We start from the raw sequence: 18873 nt of genomic DNA on the forward strand, positions 1-18873 counted from the left end.
CTGAGTTCAGTCAAAAAATATTGTCCAGAGGCTTGCAGAAGGTGCCGTTTGAATCTCGATTTTTAGAACCTTACACCAAAGCCTATTTTTACAGTTATCAAAAGCTGATGATGACAAATTTTGTCCTTGCAAATATACATTTCTTTCAACATTTTGTTCGAACGGTGAGTTAAGTTGGAGACAGTGCACGTCGATAAAAACGGGGCCGAACTGTTTTGCGTGCGTGTACAGAGGTCATCTCCTCTTACAACATCTTCGATCGGCTTTTCTGCAACGCTTTTTTTATTTGCTTAAGAACTGTGCTGATTATTTCAAAGGGGAGGGGTGGACGAGCGGAGGGGGCAGCGATGTGGAGGCCGAATCAGCTCTACATGAGTCAACACCTGAGTAAATCTTATCTGGCCTGCCATTAAAAACATTTTATCACTGCTCCCATCTTATTTTTCTGTGAAGTCCTCAAAAAAGGGTCATATACTGTAAAGGACTATAAAATATAATCTGTTCTGTTATAGCTTTCTTAATCATGAACTGACAACCCGTTCTCTGGTTTCAGATAGGCACAACAAGACTGATATTGTCTCATGATGTTAACGTTGATGTCTAGTCCAGACCTTGTATAGAGCCCTGAACCAGTTCCAAGTTAGTTTTGCAAATTGCCCGAGCTTCAGGGAGATAAAAAGATCACGCGTTTTGTGGGTTTGGTTCCAGGCTGACATTTTGACCATGTCGAAGTATCCTCCAGCAAAACACTGAACAACAATTTTATTTCAGAATGTGGTGTCATCAGTTGGTAAATGAGGAGTTAAATGTAAGGCAATTTGAAGGCCACCTAAAGTAAAATGTAAAAATTGTGCCATTTCACTTTTACACTCATTTACCTCTCATGGGACCAATAACGCCAAAAACATACAAATCTCATCTCATCTCATTAGCTGCACCGCTTATCCTCAGTAGGGTCGCGGGGGTGCTGGAGCCCATCCAAGCAATTATCGGGCAGTGAGCAGGGGACACCCTGAACTGGTTGCCAGCCAATCGCAGGGCACACAGGGACAGACAACTCGCTCGCTCATTCACACCTAGGGACAATTTGGACCGGCCAATCCACCTGAAATGCATGTCTTTGGAATGTGGAAGGAAACCAGAGTGCCCGGAAGAAACCCACGCAAGCACGTGGAGAACATACAAACTCCGCACAGGAAGTCCGGTAGCTGGATTTGAACCCACACAGCAGGTTCCCCAAGACCCCTCAGAACTGTGCCGCACACGCACTAACCACTGTTCCGCCGTGCTGCCCTACATACAAATGCCAGAAAACATATTTTTGAAAATAGTTTTGTGTTTCGAATTTTTTTGTTTTTTTTTGAACTTGCAAAATATTATGATATGTAAATAATGTGTTTTTTTATCTTCTAAAAGTGCCTGTGCAAACAATTGGTAGCCAAAAACCTGATTTTAGTCTAAAACTGTGGCCCGAGGCTTTTATGGTGAGTACTTACAATTTTAGTTTTAGTTTTTTCAGTCATATTTGACTCTTTCCCTGCTTTTCCTGTTTTCTGACGTTGCCTGGCATGTTTTGGTAGCATTTTAGCACGTTGTTGGCTGACTACGCCGTAGTTACTACGGTAACCGCTCAGAGTACATATGCATCCCATCCCTCGTTTTATATCACCAGCAGAATTGATATTAGCACTAATTCTGAGTTTCACTGTTGCGGGTTTTACGTGATTATAAAGAAAACAAATTTGTCGGATCATCCTGCGGCAGGGCGTCATAACAGGGTAGGACGTTTCGGCAGAGAACGGCGGCACGCGTGGCGCACTTTTCCGCTGCGAATTAGCCATCTTATAATCAGTCACCCGAACAACTGCCCCGGGGGCCAAAAGTCAAAGGACTGTCGAGGCCTGATGTAACACATGCATGTGTGAGTCTCCCCTTTCAAACTTCAAACTCCAGTTTGTGAACAAAGTCCTGTCTATTTATTCCAAATAGGAATCTCCCACCACTGAGCACAAGCCAGTAGCGAGAATGCACAGCGGCTTCTCTGAACTCATGCCTGGCCAGGCTCGGGCCCGGACACCCCAGGCCGGGTAACCCCAATTGCGGGACATGAAGCAACGGCGGAGAACCCAGGACTTCTTTTCTTATGCCGGAGCGCGGCACGATTGGGAGTGTGAATAAACGGCGGAAAAGAAGACGGAAAAATTGCTGGCCTAGCAGAAAGAAGGCCTGCTGCAGCTCAACTCTACTAGAGATGCCAGATACTGTAGGTGAGTGTATGCAGTGTTGTGCGTGTCAACAGATAACTATCTGCAAATAACAACGCTTATGCAAGCCATGCTGGCTGGTCAGGGAGGGGGGAGAACAACAACAAAAAAATCATATTTTTAAACAGCAAACTATAGTGCAAATTTCAGCAAATCTCTTACACAATTTATGTGTGGGAATAATATCATCGTCTATATGAGTCGATTGGAAAAATACAAAATTTGGGAGAAAACATATAAGGACCGATAGAAGATCTTCCGATCCTGAAAATTAATATTGCAAATAACATTCTTTGGTCTATTTACTCAGTATTAAATCTTAAATAAATCTTTAAAGGGTCAATCTGCATTTGGTTGTTTTGTCATCCCTCAGCCTAAAAGAATTGCACTACCTATGACAATATTGTGTTTTTCCTTCCAATTGCAAGGAATACAATTCTATTATTTAAATTTCAACTTTCTACTTCCTGATCGTAAATCTTCCACAAGAAGACTCTTTAGCAGTACTTTCAGGTCAAACAACAAAGCAAAACAAAAATGTTATTGGGGCTGGGGCCACCCGTATTCCTCAGATGTTTATTTTCTTGAATTAGGTTGTCATTAAAAATGATGAAGAGCAAACGAAATGCTTATCTAAGACACAAAATGGCGATGGGCTGTTTTTAAATCCCGTGAAGCACTCTAATGAATTTTCAGGCTAAATGAAAACGAATCCAAATTGAATGCATGAAAAGAAAAAAATAGGAACAAGATTTGGAATGGGACACACTTTGTGGTACCCGGATTCCAGGAGCGATTTTAGGTTTATAGCTTTGAGGGTGCTGAGCAGCCAGAGTGTCTTACTGACTCTGCCGCTATGCCGCAAGTGACACTAACCCTGCGAATGAGGAGCGGGGAAGGGGGCCAGAGGGGTGCTAGGAATTAAATGTACGGAACCATTTCATGGCAGGAGAGTATTTCCGACCCTGAGTTGTTCAAATATCTATTTTGTTTTACGTTTTACATCTTTTAATCTGGCGTTTTTCATTATATTTAGGACTATCCTAAAAATGCTATAATTTCTGAGGGTGCTCGGGTTGAATCTGGGGGTGCTTGAGGACCCCCAAAAATGGCTGGTTACTTCAACGATCCCCCCAAAAATTTATAAAAGGTAATTATTTAAAAAGATTCAAATTAAAATTCCAAATGTCACTCTGTTGCCTATCATTTTAAACTTTTCCATTATCGGATTTACTATGGGACAAAAAATTGAACAATAAACCAGAAATTGAATCTGCATTCATTCATCGTTTGCAGTAATATTTTTAAAATCAATTGATAATAAGCCGAAAAATACTTGGACTCTTTTGACAAATTCAAATAATCGTTAGTTGCATTTTTGAGTGAAAGAAAAGCTACGACTTGCTCTCCAGAAGGACTTGACTTCTCATCACAGTCATCAACCTGCTGATAAACATTTAAGGCTTGTCACGAAATCAAACTCGAGAGCAGTGCAGGGATTGTTCGTGCTCGTGACATCTATTTGGTTTCAGGCTAATCATAAACCCCGAGGGCCAATTTAGCCGTCCGGTATCGCATCATACTACAAGCCGATAAAAAGTCTGATAAAAAAATGACGGTGGCTTCAACTTAAGCAAAGGTTATGCTGCGTGTCCCTCGCCTTGCCGCATTCTCAAGGCTCCTTATTCCTGACACTGGACCCACAGGGCGATGTTTTCCGAGGGCCTCGTCCGTGTCATCTCGCGTCAAAAAGTTCCCTCCGTGCAGAAAATAAGTCAACAATTGTGTCAATAAACACAGAGAGCCAAGCAAGACGTCAATCAATCACAGCAGGCGATAAGACCTCACAATCATTAACAGGTCTGCCGACGATTCGCGTCCATTTACAGGCCGGACACCAAATGGCCTAACTAAAAACAAGAGTCGGTAAGCCAACGCGGGTTTGCTGCCATCTGTTGGCTTAAACGTAGTGGCGGCCCGTGCATTTCATACCTAGGCCTTTGGTGAGGTGCCGTTGGGAAAGGAAGTGGCTCTCCACCAATCAAGGGCCGATTCCCTCCGAGACGCTTTTGATCAATATACATGGTTTTTTTAGGAGTTCTGTATTGTTGACTTAAAATTTGATGAATATAAAAAATGTTAGAATTGTTTTGTATTTTATCTTTTTTGTACGGATTTTATACATATATCTTAATTTATGTTTCCTTTATTTTTTAGCGATTACGTGTTTAACATAACAGATATACATTTTATTCTTGTATATCATAGTTTATTTGTTGTTTCACAAAAACATAATATTTTCATTTTGTTGAGTGTTTTTCAGAGATTCGGAGTTTTGTAGTATAAAAAAGTCCAAAGTTTAAATGAGTTTAAAGTTCACTGTCAAGTGAAAAGATAAATGCTATTTTAACTTAGTAGAATAATGGATTTTACACGTTGGTACATTACAGCCCCCTAGCAGACATTTCCTTAGGCCTGCTTGAAGGCAGTGGTGTCACCATCTAAAAATCTCAACCAACAGCATTATCAACACCCATGATATGCTACAAGGGCCTTCAGAATTGTTATTGAAACCCTGCGGGTAGATATCTGAGCCAGGCAACGAGTAATGGCTGAATGTGAATGGTCAAATGCTTAAATATGAAAGCACACATCTGGAAGCAGCGCAACCAGGGGGGAAATAAATGAAAGGAAGCTGTTCGGGAATGAATTAATTAGTATTCATGGACAAAATATAATTACATCACATGATTCAGATATTTTTAGGTCAACAGAGAAGGCTTTACAGTCCCCAACGCCCCACTATTGCTCAAATGTCTTCTGCAAACATTCAAGTGCCCGACATCCTTCTGATGAATGTTTGAGGCCTCCACAGTTTGGCCCACCCTCTGCATGCCACTCCCTTAAGTACACAGAATAAACACTTGGCGGAAATTTGATGTATTGTTCCTTTTAATTTTACATTTGATTCACATCAGTGTTTTTTCAACCATTGTTCCGGAGTACACTAGCGTGCTGTGAGACCTGGTCTAGTGTGCCACTGGAAATTGCCTTATATTGCTTTTTTTCTTTTTATGTACTAATTATGTGTTCATGGGGAAGTGCTACAGGAAAAATGTGGTTAATAACTTAATTTGTTTGATCCTTTTATCATTCCACTGCAAAAAGATTAACATATAAAAAAAATGGAAAAAACCTTGCACACAATTTTGCTGATTTGGTTATTTTCTTATTTTAAATAAAAATAAAAATATATTTTTTTCATGGATAGAAAAAAAATCATTTAACATAACACACAATTGTGTTTTTGTTTTTCTCCCTGTTGCAAAGAAAAAAATAGATAATAAAAACTTAATATTCCATAAAGAAGCATCCCCCCCAAACAATAAAACCTGTGAAATACCAAAACAGAAGGCAAAAGAAAAATATTTATAATAGATCCGTAAATACCCAAATAGAAAAGGGAAAAAAATTGCGACGAAACTAAACCAAACATTAAACCATTACTGCACGCGTCCTGTTCAGCAAGTAAAACTAAATGTTTCAGTTGCCCAGCCCTGGACAGATATAAGAAGGTGAAGGGTAGTGCGAGGGGGTAAAAATAATAATATTAATACAGTAACAGGGTTACATTGTAATAAGAAATATTTCCTCTACTGGCACTTTGAGAGAACTATTTATTTATTTTTCTAGAAAAACAAGATACAAATGCAGTAAAACTTGAAAAACAGGTTAAAATACTCTAAACCCCAAAATTACAGCGAAATCCTAACAAGTTGTAATTCCTTGTGACCATCTCATTTAAAACAACTAAATTAAAATAAAATAAACGCGACCTAAAGAGCTGAATTTTACTTTGGCCTATCTAAAGGACTTACAATCTGTACTTGGATTTTTGTTTTTTAAATCATTTGTACTTCATCCTAAAGAATCGTTAGTGCAATCTAGCGGTGAACTAACTCAATGCAACTACTTTGAATCATGCATATTATGATACCCCGCCAATACGGCTGGGTGGTTACCGTGCACAGTGCGGAGGTCCAGGGTTCAATTCCAGCTGCCTGCGTGGCACTTAAGTTTCTTCCCACATTTTAAAGGCATGCATGTCAGGTTAATTGGTCGGTCCAAATTGTCCCAAGGTGTGAGTGGGCGAGTGAGTTGTCTGTCACTGTGTGCCCTGCGACTGGCTGACAACCAATTCAGGGTGTCCCCTGCCCACTGCCCGAAGAACGCTAGGATGGGCTCCGGCAGACCCGTGACCCCACTGAGTATAAGCGGCGCAGACAATGAATGAATGTTCAAAACCCTTACGGTTTATAAGATCCATGTCTCACAATTGTGGTTTGTTTGTGGCTTTTTATTTAGGCACAGAACACAAACATGCACACAAATACAAAAAAAAAATCAACCATTAATCAACAAAAGCAATACAATGATACAGTACATACTGAAACATGTATCCGAAGGGAATAGGAATAGAAACTGAATCTTCTTAGTGACTACCCCTTTTCAATATTTTCCCTTGCGGTAAAGGCATATTCATAATCAAAACAAGAAAGCATAATTTTACCCCACAAAGGAAAATTTAAAAAACAAAGAAATTAAATTTCAAACTCATAATATTATTTCCAGTGATTTGTAAAAGATATAATACCCAAAGAAACTCTAGTATATTTATCCAAATAATGTCAAGTATGTGATTTTTTTTTTCAAAATGATGTAAATAAGGGGCATTTTTTGTCATGATTACTGATGCAAGGCACCTGAGTCTGCTTCTTTGGCGCCAACTGCCTCGGACGCTGATTGGCTGATTGTCTCTTTTCAAACCCCAGTCTTCCTGTCACCCTTGGTCAGACCGTCTGCGAACCTCAGCTCACGCTAGGCAAGCCTTTCGACCCTGACTCTCTCCTGTCCTGATTCCTGTTTGATTCCCGGCTCCGACCCCTTTTCTGAACTTGACTACGTTTTTGCTCCCCCCGTCCCGGCCATCAATCTGTTTTTCCCCGCTCTCGACACTTCCATGACTGAGTAACCTGCTCCCCACGATCAATGTTCTACGGATCGTGTATACTACCCTTTCCCTTCTTCCTAATAAAACTAGGAGAAACGCACGCCAGTGGGTCCTGTCTTCGTTCTGGTCCTGACATTTTTAAGGTTGTCATCTAAAACGTTCATAAATAAATGGATTTTAGTTAGGAGCAACACTGGCAACAAGAATTTGATGGAGTGCTTCACACAGGCAGGTGGGAATGTTATGTGCTGAGACCCAAGTAGTCTTACTATATAGAGTCTATATTTAATAATGCACATTTATTTGTGTAGCTCTTAATCACAAAAAGTCTCAAAGGGCTGCACAGACCACCATTAAAATTAGTGAGTGGGGGCTGACAAAGGGGGATTTCACTGGGACGAAAAGAAAAAAACGGGGAAAAAAAAAAAAAAAGTTCAGCAACAACAACAAAAAAAACATTGTCAAATAATAATCCCTCCAGGTAATATGCTCTTGATCCACTCGTAGATAGTTTTGTTTTTGTTATGCACTGTTTTCTATAATTCACGGCTCACAGATCCCTTAACAGCCCGAGTTGTAGGGGCACCACTTCCTGTGGGGTGTTTTGGGCAATTACAGCCTGGTGGCGCCCAGCCCTCCCCGGGCCATTTTTAGGGGGGTTTGCTCCCCCATATGAAACAGATAGTGCTGGTTTCCATTTTTACCAATAGCAGGTGAAGCCTACAGGGTATCATTTTGATTTTATTTTTAATTTCATATTATACTTATTATTATACTAATTATTTTATATTTTACTTTTATTTTTATTGTTTGGTCTTCTTGGAAGGGGGATTATCTCATGTGTGGTCCCTTCTCAAGGTTTCTTCATTTTCCTAATATTGAAGTTTTTGAGTTTCCTTACCCCAATGTAGGGTTTAGATCAGGGGATGGGTGTGATAATAGTCGGTAGTTTGCAAATAGGCTGTGCAACCCTTTGAGACTCCTTATGATTAAGGGCGTCACAAATAAAAATGACTTGACTTAAAACGTCCCCAGATCTGAAACCTACAGAAGAGGGCAATGACCAATCGGGAAGAACGGCTGGCTTAATGAGAAAAATAATTTCAACATATCACTTGCACTATCTAAACTTATCATTCTTTAATCAGCTATTTGGCCACATTCAGCGCAACAGATGAGGTAAGTTTACTATCTGGGGGAATTCTATCCTCCCAAATTTCAAGTGGGTTTGGCCTATCAACACTTTTTTGTCGCAGTAATATACACACAGAACAGCGAATGATATGAGTCAGGTCGATGGAGGGCAGAAAGGTCTGATAGGTGGAGACACAAAAGCCAGTAAAAGGAAAAGAACTGCATTAAAAGAAGGACTGTTATCAATCATTCCCTTTTTCCTGTCATCTCTGTGTCCCCTGTGTGTGTTGTGCTTTGTGTTAGCAGAATTAGGCAGTTAATTGCCTTTACTGGGTGGCTCCTCACGCTCGAATAGCTTGTAGTGATGGGAATTCCATCTCTTTTTCGAGAAGCGGCTATTTCGGCTCAGCGCACTGAAAACAGCCAGCTAATTCAGCTCCCAAAAGCCTCTTCAGATTGTTTTTGTTCCTTCTATCCATATATTTTTAAAAAATGTATGTAACCTTGTGCACAAAATTACTTATGGGGGAAAAATAAAGCAAAAAAAAAAAGAAACAGGACAACAATGGAAAAAGAATCAACGGAAGAAAAAAAAGTAAAGGCAAAAAAGAGAGAAAAAAGGAAGAAACAATAATGAAGGGAAAAATAATTAAAGGCTGAAAGAATCAAAAGAATACAAGATAAATGAGAAAAAGGAATAAAAAGTAGGAAAAAGAGGAAAAAATTTAGGGTAAAAAAAGAAAAAAAAAGAAAACAAGAAATATAAAAGAATAAAAAGTAGGTTATCTCACAAAATAACCTCACAGGATGTCTGCCATGTCATTGAGCTCGCATATAAGTTTCTGTTGACCTTTTCCTGTACTCGGGTTGCACGTGAACGGAGTTTCTCTGCTTTAAAATGTGTGAAAACTAGGCCAAGAAGCTCACTGTCACCATGCTGATGTAACCTGAAAAGGAAATTCTCATGTTTAAAGACAATGACCTTGTCATCAACAAAGTTGGAGAGACAAGTGCTTTGCTTAGGAGGATTTTTTGGGATGTTTTAGTAGCCGAATTAAAATGTGTGTAGTGAAGCTACTTTATAGGAGTTTTAGGAGTTTAGTGTAAAGCCTGACAATCTGCTGGGAAGGTAAATACAATTTTCAATTCCTTAACATAAGTAAATAGGTTTTCATCTATATCAAAATCTTTGTATAACTATCCTTTGAATTGAAATGGTAAAGTGTTTTCTGTTAACTTATTACCATATACCGGTACCCATATATATTTTTTACCAACAGAAAAACATCGGAAGAGCTCGCTGCCGTTCCATTAATTCAAATTCCTCCACCATAGCTAATGTAATAATAATAATAATAATAATTTCCTTGTATTGTCATTCTGTGTAACAATGTACACAGAACGAAATGTCGATTGCACCTGACCCGTTGTAGCGAGCCGATGCAGCCGCAGCCAAGAGAGGGCGCCGCCGACCACTTTTTAAGTCTTAGGAATGACTCGGCCGGGGCGCGAACCACCGACCTCCCAGTCTCAAAGCGGGCGCCTTACCATCTAGGCTACTGAGCTGGTGTATTACAATATAATTTTGTAGTTTCCCTTTTGTAAAGTCGATGGAAAGGAATTTCCCCAAGGAAATTAAAATCTATAATCTAAAAAAAAACACGAGGACAATTATGAAACCTTGAGAATGGGTTGCACATGAGGTTATCCATGGAAAATGGAAAAGTTATTCCAGAGAGGAAACAGGTAAACTGATATTTCGTTTGTTGTTTTTTGTCTGTGTGTATCTCCTCTTTTTAGCCAGGTACAATGGAGCTTTTGTACTCAAAGTGAAAGTGTGAGCACTTATGTCGCCTCTGAGCATTCCATAGGCAACTGACAAGAGGCACCATCGGTGAAGACTGTGCTGCCATCTTGTGGTTAAAAAAATACACAACTCATAGACGAGTCACATGCCATCTTTTGAACATTATCTCATCTCATCTCATTAGCCATACCGCTTATCCTCATTAGGGTCGCGGGGGAGCTGGAGCCCATCCCAGCCATCTCCGGGCAGTGGGCAGGGGATACCCTGAACTGGTTGCCAGCCAATCGCAGGGCACACAGGGACAGACAACTCATTCGTTCATTCACACCTAGGGACAATTTGGACCGGCCAATTCACCTGAAATGCATGTTTTTGGAACGTGGGAGGAAACCGGAGTGCCCGGAGGAAACCCACGCAAGCACGGGGAGAACATACAAACTCTGGAGCTGGATTTGAACCCACGACAGGTTCCCATGACATGAACTGTGCCGCACAAGCGCTAACCACTGCGCCGCCGTGCTGCCCCTTTTGAACATTAAATCATGTTTATTTGTATAGCCCTTAATCACAAAGAGTCTCACAGTGCTACATTGGCAAAACATTACTTTATAGAAAATTAAATATTGATAAAATTGTACGTTTTTATTTTATCAACAGTTATGTATACGTTTGTATTTTTTGAAGAAATACCGTAAATTGGGATTGGGCAATAGGCAGGAAATAAGTTATGATAACAACATTATCATGTTTCCCCCGATCACGCACTCTGTGCGTGCAAAACACAACCCGTCACCAAAATATTAAAAAAAAAACATCACATGCTTGTTTAAAACCAGAGGTGGCAAACATTTACAAAAACGGAAATCTAATTTGACTGTTGGAGCGGTTTAGTCGTGCTCAATTACTTAGCCTTGTTACAAAATAAAGCAGCTGCAGAATACATTTCTAGGCTTGAGTAAAGATTTTGCTGTTGTTCTTAAAATTTGAACGAGATGTGGGCGTTTTAAAGGAGCTGTACATAATTTAAAACTTTGTTATTCTCTGTCGCCATCTCCTGGCTTAAAGTCGTTATTGCAGCCTTAGTCAGCACGTTCATGATGTGCCTGCAAGTACGTGCATTTCCTAGAAGCACTTGAGTTATTGTCATCTTTCTTGGGGATTCTGTTGGTGTTGGGACTTTACTAGAAGCAGACCTTTTCTTACTTTCACCATTTTTATGGTACACTGAAAAAAAAAATCTGCAGGGACAAGAATGAAGTCACTCTCCAGTCCCCTGCCAGCCCACTTTCCTCAACCCTAATGCGTTTTACTCTGAACAGCTCTGATAACATTAAGATTAAAAAGCAATAGAATTTAATGAATACGTTTCTTTTGAACTCACTTCAACATTTTAAACACCTACTTAACGGTGCTGTCCAGAATTTGAAATCCTGTGACTCCCTGCCGCTATCTCCTTGCTTAAAGTCATCATTGCAGCCTCAGTGACTGCAAGTACGTGCATTTCTTAGACACACTCGAGTAAACTATTCATTTAATCTTTTTAGGGGTTCGGGTCAGAGTTTGGACTTTACTTGAAACAGGCCTTTTTTGCATTTATCATTCTCATGCTTCACTAACAAAAAAAACAGCAATGACGAGCATAAAGTCACTCTCCCACTTTCACTCCTGCCCACCTTTCCTTCCATCTTATCTGTTGCGCGTTCCAGAGCAGCTTTGCTAAAAATAAGATAAAACCAGATAGGCGTGGTGGAAAAAAATTATAAAATCTCTTTGAACTCAGTTGGGCATTGTTAATACATACTTAATAGAGAAAATACTCTAACTTAGACTTTTTAAGCACTCCTCACAGGACACGACCCACTTTTAAGGGGCGAAAACTGGTAGTATAATGCGGAAAGCGATAGTGTAGGTGGGTAAGGCCCTGTTGGGCACGGAGGCCCCGACGGAAAGCCGAGCCCTCAGTGCTTTACCTGAGGTGGAGAAACGCGACGTCCTGCGCTGGCCCAACATGCCTAGCCGGCCCAAAAGGGCCAAAGCACTGAGATCGGACGCAGGTCTGGTACCGGAAGCCACGGCTTGCCTGAGCCACGAGGCGTTCTAATCCTCTCACAACCGCCGCTGTTGCATCCCATTGGAAAATGGGCTGGACGGTGTCCGGTCGAGCAGCGCAGGGCCCGTCGAAGAGCCTCGCTTGCTAGCGGGTCGGCATGAGACGCGATCTGGAGAGAAGTTGAGAACCCGGACGCCGTTTGTGCAAAATGCGAGATGAGATCCGCAAGCCTCGTAATCCGCTTTGCCGCAACCCCACAAAAGCTTGCGCAGTTTGCTTACGCGCGCATGGCTCATTGTTGCTGCTTTGCGGCTTCACTTAGGGAGGGCGCTCGTTGGCTTTCCAAAAATCTGCACTAATTAAGTTCTTGGACTTTTGTACGTCATTTGCTAGAACTGCCAGGAAAGGTCAAGCAAGGACGCCCTACAAATAGCAATAAAAAAAATGCCAAATAATAGTCAAGTGGTACCTCTTCATAAGAGCACCACTAGACAAGAATTTCAGTGTACACATTTTACTGGCAACAAAACTCTCTGTACAAGGGGTCGGCAACCTATGACACGCGTGCCAGCAGTTGCACGCAAGGGGTTAACCAGTGGCAAGCGAGCGCACGGCAAAATAATGATGATTATTTTTTTGAAATGCACATTTTTACCTGAAATGTAGACATTTTCAGTTGCGCACCCTGTTTACAGTAGCGCCCCTCTTTCTCTGCTTTGTGTGTCAGTGTGTGTTTGCACGGCGCCTCTCAGAGGAGAGATCTGTGTTTTAAAACCAGCCAACGAAACACACGCGCGCGATAAATGAACGAATCATGACGGCTCCTCTAGCAAAAACATCTCGTTCTTTCCAGCCAGCGTGGACAGACGAATGGGCCTTTGTGCAAAAAATGACCGTGCTGTTTGTGCACTATGCCTTGTACCTCGCACAGCAAGTGTTAAACGTCGTTACGAGACGAAACTTGAACATGAATTCAAGGATGAGTCTGACAAGACGGAGAGATTAAAACGCGCTGTGTCCAGGTATGGCCAACAAACACAGACCCTGAAAACCTTTATCACCGCTAAAAACACCACCACCGAAGCAAGTTATCACATTGCTCATTGCATAGCAAAGAACAGAAAACCATTTACTGATGGCAAATATTTTTCAGAAGTGTGCGTGTATGTGCGCGTGTGTGTGCGTGGGTGTGTGTGTGTGTGCCTTCTGCTTTGTTGCTGTTATTTCAGGTTTTGATATTTTCTGCAAAAAGATATTATTGATGAATGGTGTGGTAGCCGTCCATAGTCTTGTTTTTTTGATTGTAGTTCATTGTTAATGAAGAATGGTTGATTCTGCACTCCACGGCCCTCGATGGCTCCGGCCGACGGACAGACGGCCGCGGGGGAAAGGGGTAGCTGGGGGGACCTGTGGGGTTAGGGGGGGGCGGTGAAGCGAAAGCCGCACCAAAACCGCGCGCCGGGAAACGAGAACGGCGCGCCGTGCTAGGGTCGTCGGCCAAGGGGGATTCCCGCAAAAAGTGAAAATCGCAAAGTAGCGACGCCCCTTCAAAAAAAAAAAAAAAACAACTTATTATTATTTTTTTTTTTTACCATTACAGACCGCGAAGCTCTGAATCCGCGAACGTCGAACCGCGAAGTAGCGAGGTCCCACTGTACTTATACGCTGAATGCCTTAGTAATTGTTAGTAGTATATGTTTTGGAGAAATGCTAAATACTAACAATGCCGACTATAGATTGTAAGTTTGCTACTACTGTACTGGTGCTAGCTAGAAGTTCTTATCTTAATAATAATAATAATAACGATAATATTAATAATGAATCATCCTAACAATAACAATAATATATAATATATAATATATAATATATAATATATAATATTTGTCGTAGTAGTAGTGGTAATACATACTAATATATATTTAATAATAATACATTATTATATTTCTAGTCATTATTAATATTGATTACTTGTCATTATCATTATTATTATCCCACTAACACAAACAATGTATTTAAGGCGAGTGCAAGCCAATGAAAGTAAAAATGTAACTAATGTGTGAACTATCCTTCTATCCATCCATTATCTGCACCGCTTGTCCTCAGTAGGATCGCAGGGGTGCTGGAGCCCATCCAAGCTCTCTTTGGACAGTGGCAAGGGACACCCTGATCTGGTTGCCAGCCAGTCACAGGGCACACAGAGTCAGACCGTCGTGTGAACTAAGCCACTCTAGATATCAACTGCTCATCTGAACTACTTTCTTTTCCGTTTATTTAACATGCTGGGATAAAAAAAGTATTTGACTCATTCCTTGCCCGATTTGGACCCGCATTGTTAATGAGGTGAAAAAGTCACACACAAAACTCTGCAAAGTAGCTCGCTGATTCTTTTTGTTTTTGTTTACTTTGATCACTAAAATACAATCGCTGTCTTGCTGCTTGCACATACTTTGTGCTTATTTGAGATACTATCGATGATCCACAATCTTTTTCTGTCAACCGGTTGCGATAAACTGTCATGTAATCCACATTTCCGCCTTAACAATCCGCACGGAGCTAGGCTTCGTCACATTTGTTTGCAAACACAGAAAGGGGTTTATAGAGTTGTGATCTAATTAAGATGCAAATTGGGCTTCCTGTCAGCTTTCTTGTGTGTAGAGTTTTTTGCGGGCGTCAGGTAGTTGTGGCATACTTATTAAGTTTCAGCATTTTGAAATCGGGAGATTTTTCCCCGAGCTGCCACACCCCCTCCGCGGTGCCACAGCTATGAAAGAAGCAAACATCAGCTCTGCCGTCATCACTTGTGTGGAGATGTCATCCTTTGAACTTGTTATAAAAGAGGTAATTCTGCGATTTCTAGATTGTTTGTCATGGTTGCCATGGTGCCCAATTGATCCCCGCCGTGTGGCGCCAGATTCTGTCATGGTTGCCACGGCGCCCAATTGGCCCCACCCACTGACACCAGCTGAAACGCATTGACAGATTGCTGCCGGACTACTTAAACGCGGTCTTGCGAGTTGCCTTGTGTCAGAGCGTCTGCGAAACTTCTGCTAGACTCTGTGTGAGATGCCAAGTCCTGTGAATTTGCCTGTGTTTGATCCTGTTTTATTTCTGTCCCGATCTGTTTGATTTCAACCAACTTCCGCGACCATCGATCCCCGGATCGAATTTGCGCGCATTCTTCTTCTCCCCAATAAATTGTGAGTAACGTTACGCGATTGGGTTCTCAATCCTGTTTCCTGTCCTGGTTCGTGGCATTGTTAAGTATGCTGAGAAGTGTTCACATGTTTTTTTCACACCGTTTATTCCTCTGTGTGTGATCTTTTATCACTGTTACGAAAAAAAGGAAAGTCTTTTTGCCATCTAGCCTGATATTTGCGATCATATTTCCGTTTTTTAGCTTGGTTTGCTTCTGCCATTTTGCTTTCAAAATTACATGTGCAGCAATGAATGACCTCACGGCTTGAACGTCGCAGTTGAGTTTGGGCAAGCTAGCCTGTATCACCGAACCGCTAACTCGGTGTATGCATAAACAAACGGAAGATTGAGTCCTCAAAGTGCGATCATTTCTTTTTTCGGGAGGCCATCTGGAAATCGGGAGAAATTAATTTGGTGGCGGGAGACTGGAATTAAGCATTTAAATCGGGAGACTTGATAAGTATGTTGTGGCCATGTTGACATTGTGGCGGTTTGAAAATGTTGAACCACAAAGTGCACGTGGGAAGCGGCTTGGCCTGCATACCGGCCTCGCTTTCACTCGCCTCGATGACTCACAATCACACCCAAACCCTGTCAACAAAGTCAAACCAAGCCCAAGTGCGTTCAAGCACATGCATTATTTTCACATCTTTCTGTCAACATGTTTAAATACGTCATTCCCAGAAAATTCGTTTTGGGGTGTTGCTCTCATTTTCTTTCTAAGCAAGTCTGCAGGCAGCTTCTGTCTGTAATTGAAGATTTTTTTCTGGCTACCGTGCATTGAAGAGCGAAGGACAGGAACCAGACTTGAACGGAGACAAGTTTCAAAAGTCCACTCTTAGTTCCTTCTGGCAACAAAGTTGAGGTCATTCCAGTTGTCTATGAACACACCCTCAGTCTCCGTTTAAGTCTTAAAAAAACCTGTTTTGAAGCCGTTATTTATCTCTGACATCTCAAGTCAAGTATAATTGCTGGCAGTGGTGGGTTGGCAGGGCCTGCAAGGCGTTCTCTACTGGCCTAAAAGATATCCAAATAATGTGATGTTAATTACATTTTGTTTATTAATACTTTTTCGATCATTCCAAATTGTCTGTCTGATTGCTTCATTTCTTTTCTCCTGGTTTTGTTGCTTCCAGATATCTCATCTCATCTCATTAGCTGTACCGCTTATCCTTTTAGGGTCGCGGGGGGGCTGGAGCCCATCCCAGCCATCTCCGGGCAGTGGGCAGTGGACACCCTGAACTGGTTGCCAGCCAATCGCAGGGCACACGGGGACAGACAACTCACTCGCTCAGTCACACCTAGGGACAATTTGGACCGGCCAATTCATCTGAAATGCATGTCTTTGGAATGTGGGAGGAAACCGGAGTGCCCGGGGGAAACCCACGCAAGCACGGGGAGAACATACAAACTCCGCACAGTATGGCCGGTAGCTGGATTTGAACCCACGCAGGAGGTTCCCACGACCTCAGAACTGTGCCGCACACGCGCTAACCACTGCGCCGCCATGTGCTTTCATATTCAAGCATATCAAAATCCAGCCATTATTGCCAGGATCAGAAATGTATCAGGTGGTGATCCCAATCAGTTCTACAGGCCATTAAACATAAAATAATTGATGTTAAAACTGTTGGTTTAGATAACCAGATTTCGAGTTGGTGGAGCCAGTACCATCTGGAAGGCCTAAGGCAGGGGTTGGTAACCCAAAATGTTAAAAGAGCCGCATTGGACGGAAAATTAAAATAAAATTAAAGAAAAATCGTCAGGAGCCGCAAAAAATAAAGGACTCATATGAGCCTTATAATGTACGCAACACATGCTGGCTGTATGTATCTATATCAGCTATATGGGCCTACTATCAAAATTACTAAGTTAGCTGCAGCATGTCCTGTGATAAATGAGGTGACTTCTCTTTTGTGGTAGACCATCTCAAGTTTAACTTCCTAACGTAGATGAATGATTTACTCTTGTTTATTAGATTGTTTATTTTGTTCCAGGAACTTGATATTGTTTTTTTTTTTTCTATAGGGTCTCTGAACTTTTTCTAGCGGGCTTTTATATATCTTTTTATTGTTAGAGTCAGATTCTTCTGTCTGATTTTGGACACAAGTAAGCAAGAAAATAAATAGACATAAAACCTTGAAAGTGATATATATATATATATATATATATATATATATATATATATATATATATATATATATCTCATCTCATCTCATCAGCCGTACCGCTTATCCTCATTAGGGTCGCGGGGGGGCTGGAGCCCATCCCAGCAATCATCGGGCAGTGGGCGGGGGACACCCTGAACTGGTTGCCAGCCAATCGCAGGGCACACAGGCACAGACAACTCATTCGCTCATTCACACCTAGGGACAATTTGGACCGGCCAATTCACCTGATATGCATGTTTTTGGAGCGTGGGAGGAAACCGGAGTGCCCGGAGGAAACCCACGCAAGCACGGGGAGAACATACAAACTCCGCACAGGAAGTCTGGAGCTGGATTTGAACCCACGACAGGTTCCCATGACATGAACTGTGCCGCACAAGCGCTAACCACTGCGCCGGATATATATATATATAATACAGAAAAAAATCAAAAAATGCCCGAAGAATAACTAAAGCAGGGGTCACCAACCTTTTTTTAACCTATGAGCTACGTTTTTGTGACTAATTAGCCTGAATTGCATTTGTAAAATAGCAACTTGTGCTATTACTATGTTGTTACAACATTATTATGTTATAACCAGTTTGGAATTATTAGAAGGTTAAAATAAATACTGTCAACCACTAAAGCATTGTTTTTAAAAACAATGATCATGTCAATACATTTTTCATGCCAGTTAGAAATCAAATTTCCTTTAAAATCACTATGTTTTGTCACTGTTGAGCTATTTTCAGGACAGGTCTGCGTGCTGCCTGGTTCCCCTCGGGCACCATTTCGGACTAAAGCGTCTTGATAATATACTGTATTTAGAGTTTGTACAAGAACAGCGCTTTTGCACTTGTCCTGTCTGGAATAAGTATCTGTTTTGTACAAAGAAGCATATTCTGATCCAATCCAGGTCATAAAGAAGCTTACTGCTGCTAAAGAATGCAATAGGAACATAAATGTCCCAAGTTCCCACAAATGTTTTCAAAAAGCAGCCACAGACCAAACCGCGGACAACGAAAGCTTCGGATGTACATAAAAACTAAAAAAGAGAAGGTCAAATTCATGTCAGTTCAGTTACTGCAAGCAGTATTCCCTCTAAAAATGAACAAATAGTTTGGGTGTGCCTGCGTCTGTGTGTTAGAAAACATGACACTAAATTCACTCAATACCATTTGCCACTTTCCTATTAAATGTATGCATAAACTGAAGTTTAGCTCCCTAAGATCATTTAATAGAATGACGTTTGAGATTTGTGTCCT

General features: G+C 41.3%; 2 protein-coding genes across 4 annotated transcripts in view; one reads left to right on the forward strand and one right to left on the reverse strand.

The window, feature by feature from the left end:
* The window catches only part of hnf4a (hepatocyte nuclear factor 4, alpha), a 28135-nt gene extending 15672 nt beyond the window's left edge, over positions 1–12463 (reverse strand). The window contains exon 1 of the mRNA XM_088332386.1: positions 12187–12463. Within this exon, the coding sequence (XP_088188512.1) occupies positions 12187–12226 (40 nt within the window). The 5' untranslated portion in view covers positions 12227–12463. The remainder of the gene's footprint in view (positions 1–12186) is intronic.
* ormdl2 (ORMDL sphingolipid biosynthesis regulator 2) overlaps positions 1990–18873 on the forward strand; it is a 32387-nt gene continuing 15503 nt past the window's right edge. For 2 of the 3 annotated variants that reach the window (XM_088332388.1, XM_088332389.1), the window contains exon 1: positions 1990–2263. In XM_088332388.1, the coding sequence (XP_088188514.1) occupies positions 2144–2263 (120 nt within the window). In that variant the 5' untranslated portion in view covers positions 1990–2143. Of the gene's footprint in view, positions 2268–18873 lie in introns of all 3 variants that reach the window. The other variant, XM_088332393.1, reaches the window with a different exon arrangement.

Source organism: Urocampus carinirostris, chromosome 3 (assembly GCF_059441175.1).
Source record: "Urocampus carinirostris isolate Australia breed hairy pipefish chromosome 3, RoL_Ucar_1.0, whole genome shotgun sequence".
Taxonomy (NCBI): Eukaryota; Metazoa; Chordata; class Actinopteri; order Syngnathiformes; family Syngnathidae; genus Urocampus; species Urocampus carinirostris.